The 11,069-nt window shown below is 41.7% G+C and overlaps 1 protein-coding gene across 3 annotated transcripts in view; it reads left to right on the top strand.

Annotated features, from left to right (window-relative positions):
- Nucleotides 1-11,069, top strand: part of PIP5K1B (phosphatidylinositol-4-phosphate 5-kinase type 1 beta) — a 334,673-nt gene that overhangs the window by 304,237 nt on the left and 19,367 nt on the right. For all 3 annotated transcript variants that reach the window (XM_017543423.2, XM_037743820.1, XM_037743819.1), the window contains one exon: nt 4,683-4,800. In XM_017543423.2, the coding sequence (XP_017398912.1) occupies nt 4,683-4,800 (118 nt within the window). The remainder of the gene's footprint in view (nt 1-4,682; nt 4,801-11,069) is intronic.

The raw sequence follows: 11,069 nt of genomic DNA on the forward strand, positions 1-11,069 counted from the left end.
TGTTTGCTTCATGTAGTTCTCGTGCTGTGTTTTTCAACTCCATCAAGTCGTTTATGTTCTTCTCTAAGCTGGTATTCTAGTTAGCATTTCGCCCCACCTTTTTTCATGGTTTTTGATTTCTTTGAATTGAGTGAGAACATGTTCCTTTAGCTCAGAAACGTTTGTAATCATCCACCTTCCGAAGCCTGTTTCTGTCAATTCGTCATACTCTTTCTTGGTCATGTTGTGATCCTGTGTTGTTGAGGAGTTGTGATCCCTTGAAGGAGAAGAGGTGTTCTGGTCTTTGATGGTTTCATCTTTTTTGCGCAGGTTTTTTTTCCCATCTTTGTGGATTTACCTGGCTGTGGTGTCAGGGAGCTGCTTGATGAGGTCGCTTGTCTACCTGTCGAGGCACTACTGGGTGTCTAGGGACTCCTTCAGGTTACTAGAGAAGCTTCCTGTGTCTTTGTTTATACTGGGAGATTAGGCCCGCTTGTTCCCCTGACCTTTAGGCACTGCTGGTTGGTCAGGAACGCTGTCCAGTTGCTACATAGGCTTCCTGTGTTTTTTGTTAACATAAGTAGCCCATTCCCACCCCTCTAATGGTGGGTTGTGCCCTTCCTCCATTGGGCTGGATCATTAAGCGTTTAGCTCAGACTTTGGCACTGGCTGCACAACCTGCTAGAGTCAGAGCTTCAGCCTTCAGAAGTTTGTCGGGGAGGGTAGGTACCTGCCCAGCCGCACCTGGCTGTCTTCCCCTTTCAGCTTCCTCTCTCTCCGGTAATGGGGTAGGGGCCCGCCAAGCTGCTCCGTATGTCCTCCCAGTTACAGGGCAGGGGGAAGGGGTGATAGCTCGATCCTGAGGTTCTCCCAGCCAGCTTTTGGGCTTATGTGTCTGTTTAGGTCTGTGCACCAATCCGGGACAGCGTCCTGGATTATTATTCAACTCTGTGCTTGTAATTCCCGCGGCTTGACTGGCAAAGATCCCCTGTTCTGTGTATTGCTGAGGCTTTGGGGGAAGCGCTGTATCTGGACCAGAGTGCCAGAGGGGGAGCCTCTGACTCACCGGTCAGATACACTTTCTGGGTGAAGCAGCACCCCTCCCCACCTTGCCTGGGCTTTGTTCACAGTAGGGCCAGACCTGTTGAAATGCCCCTGGTACCTCAGTTAGAGCTAGGAGATCTCTGGATTTCTGCATCTCTCTCACTGGGTGTTGTGCGCCGGAGTTGTGTCTATTTGGCCATCTTGGAGAAGAGCATATCATTTTTAAAAAATAAATTTTAGAGACCAGACACTGTGGCTCTCACCTGTAAACCCAGCACTTTGAGAGGCTGAAGTGAGCAATCATCTGAGGTCAGGAGTTCGAGACCAGCCTGACCAACATGGCAAAACTCCATCTCTACTAAAATATGAAAATTAGCCAGGCATGGTGGCATGCACGTGTAATTTCAGCTACTAGGGAGGCTGAGAGAAAAGTATCTCTTGAACCTGGGAAGTAGAGGTTGCAGTGAGCCGAGATTGTGCCATTGCACTCCAGCCTGGGTGATGAGAGTGAAACTGTCTCAAATAAATAAATAAATAAAGGAGCCAGGTGCTCCTTTATTTATAATCCCAGCACTTTGGGAGGCCAAGGTGGGCAGATCACTTGGGGCCAAGAGTTCGAGACCAGCCTGGCCACCATGGTGAAACTGTCCCTACTAAAATTACAAAAATTAGCAGGCATGGTGGCAGGTGCCTATAATCCCAGCTACTCAGGAGGCTGAAGCAGGAGAACCACTTGAACCTGGGAGGTAGAGGTTACAGTGAGCCAAGATCATGCCATTGCACTTCAGCCTAGGCAACAGAGCAAGACTCTATCTCAAAATAAATACATAAATAATTTTTTTAAATTGGCAAAATTTAAATATGGACTATTGTATTAGTCCGTTTTCACGCTGCTGATAAAGACATACCCGAGACTGGGAAGAAAAATGGGTTTTATGAACTCACAGTTTCATGTGTCTGGGGAGGCCTCACAATCATGGCAGAAGGCTAAAGGCACTTCTTACGTGGCGGTGGTAAGAGAGAATGAGAGAGAAGCAAAAGCAGAAACCCCTTATAAACCATCAGATCTTCTGAGACTTACTCACTACCATGAGAACAGCATGGGGAAAACTGCCCTGATGATTTAATTATCTCCCACCAGTTCCCTCCCACAGCACATGGGAACTATGAGAGTACAACTCAAGAAGAGATTTGACAAGTCGGGGGTGAACACAGAGCCAAACCATATCAACTATAGATTAGATCATGGTATTATAGTATTCTGCATTTCCTGATTTTGATAATTGTACTGTATTATATAAAAGGATGTTCTTGTTTTGGGGAAATTCACACTGATGGTTTTATAGGTAATGATTTGTATGCAATTTAGTCTCCTCAGACGGTTAGGGAAAGATGCTTATGGGTAATTATAGAGAAATAATGACAAAGCCAATGTGGTCAAATGATAGGAAGGGTATCCTGGACTTTTCAGCATTCCTTCCCTTTTTCTGTGAGTTTAAAGTTATTTCAAAATGAAAGCTTTAAAAAAATTAAAAAGAAAAAGCACTTCCAGAATATTATTTTATATATGAGCTTCCATATTATTTTATATATTATTATATTAATATGTTATATAATAAGTATATATTTATATAATATCACCGTCTGGAGGGCAGTGGCATTATCTTGGCTCACTAAAACCTCCACCTCCCAGGTTCAAACAATTCTCCTGCCTCAGCCTCCTGAGTAGCTGGGACTACAGGCATGTGCCACCACTCCTGGCTAATATTTTGTATTTTTAGTAGTGGCAAGGTTTGCCGAGCTGGTCTTGAAATCCTGACCTCAGATGACCTGCCTGCCTCGGCCTCCCAAAGTGCTGAGATTATAGGTGTGAGCCACCGTGCCCAGCCTCATTATGACTTTTGTGATCAGGAAAAATACAAATGAACCTTATTTCTTAAGATCCTCACAATTCTTTTGACTAGTTTTTTTTTTTTTTTTTTAATATTAAAAAGCTCAGGGTGTTTAATGTTTCACATATCTTCAATTAATAGGTAAATATATACAAATATAGAATTATGTGCAGTTCCCAGATTCGGGAAGGACAGAGATTATAGTGTCCTCAGTGGCCTCCTGATCAGCTTGGAGGCTTAGAAAGGAACCTCAGAGGATGACTTTAGATGGGGAGTTTTCAGAAGAGGTGAATTCTGATCTAAACCTGGAAGGGGTCACAGAAGAAGGGGAGAGATGAAGCCCACCTTCCCCAGCCCTGCCCTCAGCTCTACCACCCAGGGAAGACCACAGGCTGCTGTTGGTTCCCTCCACACGGCCAGTGCCCAGCCTTCTGCAGCTCTCCAAACACCAATATCTTACTCTTCTCTCATTTCTTTTTTTAAATATTTTGTTCCTGCAAAACCTTCCCATGGCAAATTTCCACAAGTTAAAAACATAACTTTGATTTTAATGGAGAAAAATATTGTATATCCATGAGCCCCTAAATTAATACCCAATTTAAACACTATAAAAATGAACCAGGCCAGACACAGTGGCTTACATCTATAATCCCAGCACTTTGGGAGGCCGAGGCAGATGGATCACCTTAGGTCAGGAGTTCAACACCAGCCTTGCCAACATGGTGAAACCCTGTCTCTATTAAAAATACAGAAATTAGCTGAGCATGGTGGTGCACACCTATGATCCCAACTACTCAGGAGCCTGAGGCAGGAGAATCACTGGAACCCGGTAGGTAGAGTTTGCAGTGAACTGAGATTGCACCACTGCACTCTAGCCTGGGCAACAGAGCAAGACTCCGTCTAAAAAAAAAAAAAGAAATAAATAAAAATAAATGGGCCAGTGACTTCAACAGTTAACACTGGTTATATCACAACAAAACCAGGATGGCTTCTCTTCAAATGTCTCTCCAATATACTGTCTACCCTGCATTCCTTTGGCTTTGGTATTGTCATAGTTACTAAGGTATGCTCCAGCTATCTTCACAGAGCATATAGCATGATGTTCTGTGTTTATGTGGTTCACTGTTACTCCAAGTATGGTCCTTGAACCAGCAGGGTGAACATCACCTGGGAACTTGTCAGGAATGCAAATCCATGGGCTCCATGCCAAACTCATTGGCTCAGAAGGTTTGTGGAAGGAGCCCAAGAAATTGCATTCTAACCAGCCCTCCAGGGGATTCTGAAGCACATGTAAGTTTGAGAACCACTGATGTAATTGAAAAAAAAAAAAAAAAGTAAGAAGGAAAAAAAAAAAAAAAAGAAATCATCAATACTAATGATGCACAAGGTTACCCTTTGTAAACTAGCATAATATAAATACTGTAAATTAAAGCAGCAAGAACTAATCATTCAAAGTCAAGGATAATTAATGAGCCCCTAGGTTCACAGCCTCCCACCACTCTCAAGGCATAGGATCCACAAATCCTCTCTCCAGAATGTAATGAGGTGTCTCACATGCTGGCAGGGAGACAAAATGCACTTCTAGTAAAACCGAGTTCTTTAAACTCAGGTGACCATGTCTCTAGGTATAACCATATTTCCTTCAAATTCTCCAAATTTTTCATCCCAAAAAGCTGCCCACGTCACCCTATTTAGCCACATCTTTGGAGGTGTCTTTATATTTTGTTCCAGAGGCCTCATGCTCATTATTCATCTTTATTTTTTCAGCAAAGGGTTACCTTCCAGTTCAACATTTACCTTGGAAGAGGGGACCATCTACTTGATGACTGAGCCCAACACTCTGGAAGTGCAGGATGATAATGCTTCTGTGCTTGACGTCTATTTAGTAAGTAATTTTTTAGTTTCCTGTTTTCCCTTTCTGGTTTGTAAATGGATCCAGGCCATGGTTTACACAAGAACAAGTTCTATAAAACCAGGTATGCTTGGGTTTTAAAAGAAATGATGGCACCCTGTCACTTCTGCAAATGGTGCTTTTTCTATAAGTAATGTTTTCCCACAGTTCATTACACAAAGGAGTATCTAGGTCAATACGAAATCACCATGTATAACAAGAGAACAAAACCCCTAACGCTGAGGTAAAGTAGGGCTCCTGGATGTTATTCCCAATGAGGTAATGTTTTCCTTTGATTGAGTTGTGCTCCCTGATGTTTGAATCTTCTGAGTTTGGCGTTGCTCCCTTGGTAAGTTAGGAGGCCAAAAGGTGGAGAATAGGGTCATGGGAAGAACCCAAATTCAGTGCCAGGGAATCTTGACTGACTCTCTTCTCAGTTGTCACCAACCAGCTGTGTGATGTGGGCAGGAACCTTTCTGACTGCCTGTCCTTATTTACCAAAGGAGGGGAATCATGTCCGCCCTGTCTTCCTTACAAGGCTGCTTTGAGGATCATGAGTGACCCTTTAGTGCCTGTCAAATTAGCTATATTGGCTTAATCGAACTGTTAGATAATGCCTAGAAAGATACCATAATGAGCTACACTGTCAAAGAGTATTTTCTGTGCCAGGTACATCTCACATGTATGCTATGTCTTTGCACACCTGCACAGAATTACATAAAACAGGGGAAGTATTGATTTGGAATTTTCTGGGATTTATTTTTAAGTTTTGCTAAACCTGAGCTGATACTCTGTGTCACTCCTGGTGTACAAGCACAACTTCAGGAATCAGCACCGAGTGGTGCATGTGTCACAGCAGCTCCTTGAGCCTGCACTTTATGCTTTTCCATATCCCTGACCTAGCACCATAATTCCTCAAGAGTACTCTGCAGGACATCAGTCACCTAAGATGCTACACCCAGCTCTTCTGGAATAGTATCCAAAGTCCTGGGCAGGAGTGGTGGCTCCTGTCTCTAATCTCAGCACTTTAGGAGGCCGAGGCAGGCAAATCACATGAGGTCAGGAGTTCAAGACCAGCCTAACCAAGATTGTGAAACCCCGTCTCTACTAAAAATAGGAAAATTATCCAGGCATGGTGGTGCATGTCTATAGTCCCAGCTACTTCCCAGGCTGAGGCAGGAGAATCACTTGAACCTGGGAGGTGGAGGTTGTAATGAGCCAAGATTGTACCACTGCACTCCAACCTGGGCCACAGAGCCAGATCCTGCCTCAAAAGAAAAGAAAAAAAAAAAAGCCCTCCAGGCCCTGCACAGTCTGGTCTCCCCTGCCTCTCCAACCTGCCCCCTCCCTGGGTCTCTCTCTTTCTTGCCGATGCTATTCTAGCCACACTGGCCTCCTTGGAGTTCCTCCCACAGACCAAGCACATCTCTGCCTCAGAACTTTTGCATTTGCCATATCTATCTGTGTGTTCTTTTCCACCCATCCCATGCACCCTCACTTCCTTCAGGTCTCAGCCCAAGTAACTCTTTCTCAGACAGGCTTTTCTTGACCCCCCTACATAAAGTAGTAGGTCTCCCACCAACCATTGTAAGAAGATTTTTTTCTCTGAATATCCTGGTTGTTGCATAAACAAATTGTTTTGCACTGAGCAATGCTCCTGCCTACCATTGCCTCCACTTTAAAAAAATAAGTTATAGCAGATCACAAAATTTTTACAGAAAAGTTGGTCCACTCCCAACCAAGAAAAGAGGGAATTAAATAGAGAAAAAATGTATTTTTGTTCCCATGTTGGATTCACCTGGAACCAGAAATCAGGAAAGCCTTTCAGAAAGAAGCTAAGTAAAATCTCTTCTTCATGAATTAAGGATGCATGCCACTTTCATGTGTCTTTACAAAAACTAGATTTTCACCAATCAGGTCGGTACATTATTCCTGAGTGAGCCAAAACTCAAATTCAGCTCCACATGCTGTCCTACCTAAACATGAACCTGGGAGGCACCCTGTTGTTTTTATTGACCGTAAATATAAGTCTCACCTCCATCTCACTGGAATTATGTGTCTGACAAGAGTGAGAGAAGGATGCAGACAGGAAGGAATAAAGAGGTTTTTGTTGAGAATATTTTTTGTAAAGTTCTTTCACTTTTTTCCTGATTATTTTTTAATGTTCTAGTGAAGCAGTTCTCAGACCTTTTGATCTCAGGATCCCTTTAAACCCTTACAAATTATTGAGAATTCTGAAGAGTGTTTTGGTATCTAGGTTATATTTATCAATATTTTGTGTTTTCAAAACTAAAACAGAATTTTTTTGGTATTTTTTTGAGACTAGGTCTTGCTCTGTTGCTCAGGCTGGAGTGCAGTGGCGTGATCTCAGCTCACTGCAATGTCTGCCTCCTAGGTTCAAATGATTTTCATGCCTTACAACCTCCTGGGTAGCTAGGACTACAGGTGCATACCACCATACCCGGCTAATTTTTGTGGTTTTCTTTGTAGTAACAGGGTTTCACCATGTCGCCCAGGCTGGTCTCAAACTCCTGGACTCAAGCAGTCTGCCCACTTTGCCTCCCAAAGTGCTGGGATTATAGGAGTGAGCCACTGCATCTAGCCAAAATTATTTAAATATTCATTAATTTAAAATAGTAATCTATTATATGTTAATTTAAGTAACATTTTTATGAATATTATATTTTCCAAAACAAAAATAAATTTTGTGAGGGTGGCATTATTTTATATTTATGTAAATCCCTAATATCTGGCTTAATAGAAGAAAAAGCATTCTCATATCTGTTACTGTATTAGTCTTCTTGATATGTATGACACATCATTTCATTTCTAGAAAGTTCCATTGTACATCCATGAAAGGGAATGAGAATAAAAAGGCAAATAACATCTTAATATTATTGGGAAAATAATTTGACCTTCTAGACCCCCAGAAATGACCCCTACAGAGTTTTTCTCATATTTTAACTTAGTCTCTTCACCTGTTAACCAAATGAGACATAAATTAATTAGAGAGAAGTAGGTGCCTGGAGTCTATGCTGGTCTCTGCCTCATTAATTATTGACCTTGAATTCAGTCACCCTCTTTGGGCCTCAGTTTTCTCATCTATGAAATGAATTATTAAATTAGGTTCATTCTAAATTACAAGGAGCTATAGAAATAAGATTTTCTAAGGTGGGAGGATTGCTTGAGGCCAGGAGTTTGAGACCAGCCCAGGCAATGCTGTGAGACCTCATCTCTCTAAAAATTAAAAAAAAAAAAAAAAAAATTAGCTAGGCTTGGTGGTACGTGCCTATAGCCCCAGCTACTTGCAAGGCTGAGGCTGGAGGATCCCTCGGGCCCAGGAGTCTGAGGTTGCAGTGAGCCATGATTTTATCACTGCACCCTAGGCTACGCAAGGGAGTAAGACCTTGTCTTCAAATTTTTTTTTTAAAACAAGTTTCTAAAGTAGCTACTGTTGTTTCTCCAAATTTTGCTGTTTCATCACCTCCTGTTCCATAAACTTTCACATTCTTTAAATTATATGGCAATACATCTAGAAAGTCCTGCGCCATTAACTTGTAATTCCAGAATGTGCTCTCACACTGAAGATTTTTATTTTTTGTTTTGCATGCTTTTCCAGATCAGAAAGGGTATGGCTCATTGCTCTTTCTTAAGTATGTTCATTTGCATCTGCATTATAAAAAGCAAATGGCGGCTAGGCATGGTGGCTCATGCCTATAATCCCAGCACTTTGGGAGGCCAAGGTGGATGGATCAACTAAGGTCGGGAGTTTGAGACCAGCCTGACCAACATGGAAAAACCCCACCTCTACTAAAAATAGAAAATTAGCCAGGCATGGTGGCGCATGGCTGTAATCCCAGCTACTTGGGAGGCTGAGGCAGGAGAATCGCTTGAACCTGGGAAGCGAAGGTTGCAGTCAGCCAAGATCGCACCATTGCACTCCAGCCTGGGCAACAGAGCGAAACTCTGTCTCAAAAAAAAAAAAAAAGAAAGAAAGAAAGAAAGAAAAAGCAGATGGAAATGAAAAGCACAAAAGGAAGACCAATCTTGCCTTTGCAGTCTCTTTTTTCCTTTTGACATAATTTGAATGCTCTGAATCACAGCCATCTTTACTTGAAGGACAGTTGGAAGCTTCTCTGGTGACCTTGGTTTAGTATTGTCACCAAATGTGGTCAGATTTCTCTTGTAATGCTTCCTCTCTTTTAAGATAGCATTTCTCTGTTAGTAGTTGTAGCCTAATCCCCTAGTGCTTTTATTTATGCAGTAATGTATAACACCATTTACCCTTGTGTAAAAATACATAGGTTTACACCCAAATGATGTATGCCCACCAGATAACACATGAAGTGTGCTTTTAAGGATTCACCCACACATTATGTGCATGTGCGTTAGGCCAGCTCTCCTGTTTCTTCCTGTGTCTCGACATGAAATTATAAAGGATGAGTGAACTGAGAAGACAGCTAATTGGTCCATCATCCTTATAGAGACATTTAGTTCAGATTTTATGTACCCAGTTACTCTGCATGGCTTTTTAAAGGCCATTCACCTTCACACTGTAGAGTTCCAAGCTATTTGACTCATTTGCAAATATTCAAATCAAGGGAGGTATCTTCTAAGATGATTTTATCCAGTGACCAAAGATGTGTTTTTCATTGAATTTTGAGTTGATGACACAGATTAGGGTATTTAAAAGAATACACAGAGATGAGCAGGCTGTATTGATTTAAAATGGGCAATCATGCAGTCTTCATAATAGAGCAAGATTCTACTTTGTAAATAGTCTCAGATATTCTAAGGCACCGGATGCTGTCACAGTGGCTGTTATTTCCGTTTCTAAGGCAGCTTTGCCTGATGTAGAATGCAATTTGGTGTTAATGGAAAGAGGAAGAACCAACAAAAAGCCATTTCTGCTGAAAAGTGTATTGGGAGAGAATATCCTTTTATGACTAGCTGGGAATGGCTGGGTAAGTGGGAGATAATGGGATTGCTTGTTTAATAATACAGAAGTGTGAAAGATAGCTGCCACAGAACTGTGACTTTCTTGCTTCGACTGTTCAGACCCAGGATTATGCCCTTACACTTTTCATATTGACATCCTCTCAATAACATGTACTTCCATCCAGTTTTGCTTCTCTGCAAAATGGCTGTTTGAAGTACAAAAATAGCTGTGGGCAAAGGAGAAGAAACAGTTAAATCATTTTTTAGCCATGCCAGTATTGGAGATTATCGCACTGATGGGCAGCTGTTTGACAGCTTGATTATTTAATGTGTTTTCAGGGTAGTTAATAATACTCTTTGATCATGGGAAGAAGGGTGGCAGAGAAGTGAAAATGATTGAATTAACAGCTTATCATACTATTGTGTATGGAAAAAGCCTGAGAAAGAGAAGAAAAACACTTTAAATTAGGTCACGGGGGTCTTAGAAAATTCAGTGGAACTTTCTTGGCAAGAGAAACTGCCTTTCTGGATTTGAATCCCTTGGCGTTGAGGTTAATGACTTATATCGGGTTTATTTAATCATTCCGTGTTGGAGCCAGTATCGACTACTGCAAGAGATGTTTATTTGAAACAGTGGCATTTCTATTGCTGCTTAGGAGAGAGCTAGATCCCCCACCAACCAAAGATGCTGCTCAGGTTTTTGGTAGATTTCAGTGAGAGCAGAGTAGGAAGCAGAAAAGGCAAACACCACCTTTGGCATAGAAAGCATTTGACCAGAAGGGCCTTTCCTTCCGCCACATGATCACATTGTTGAGAAATGAAGAGATTTTGGAAAAGGTAAAACAGAGCCCTTGTTCCCAGAAATGCTTGGCCCCTTAAGTTATTGACAAATAATATTTCTAAGACACGTGGAAGAGCTGAAAAAATGGACCCTCCATTACCCAAGTCTCAGTGCACCTACAAGTTATTCCCATTCTTGAAATAAAAGTGATGCAAGCTTCAAATTAGTGAGGCAACCTGTCAGTCTAGATTAGGAGGTCACTCATAGGATTTTAAATCTGTATTTTCTTGATTTATGCAAAACTAAACAATTGTCATGTTCAAACATTTAAATAAAAAAAAAAAAAAAAAAAAAAACAGCATTAAACTGCTGTTTAAGGATTAGCGTAGGGAATTGGAGTTACAAAGGCATACTGGCTTTCCAGTCAAATTAGGCTCAGAGTTAGCAATTGAATGACAGTTTGCAGGGCTGTGGTAGCTTTTGTTGTTGTTGTTGCTTTGTCCTAGCTTTACAGTGAATCTTGGCCTGCAGGCCAGCTTGATTT

Source organism: Cebus imitator, unplaced genomic scaffold, assembly GCF_001604975.1.
Source record: "Cebus imitator isolate Cc_AM_T3 unplaced genomic scaffold, Cebus_imitator-1.0 Scaffold155, whole genome shotgun sequence".
NCBI classification, from domain to species: domain Eukaryota; kingdom Metazoa; phylum Chordata; class Mammalia; order Primates; family Cebidae; genus Cebus; species Cebus imitator.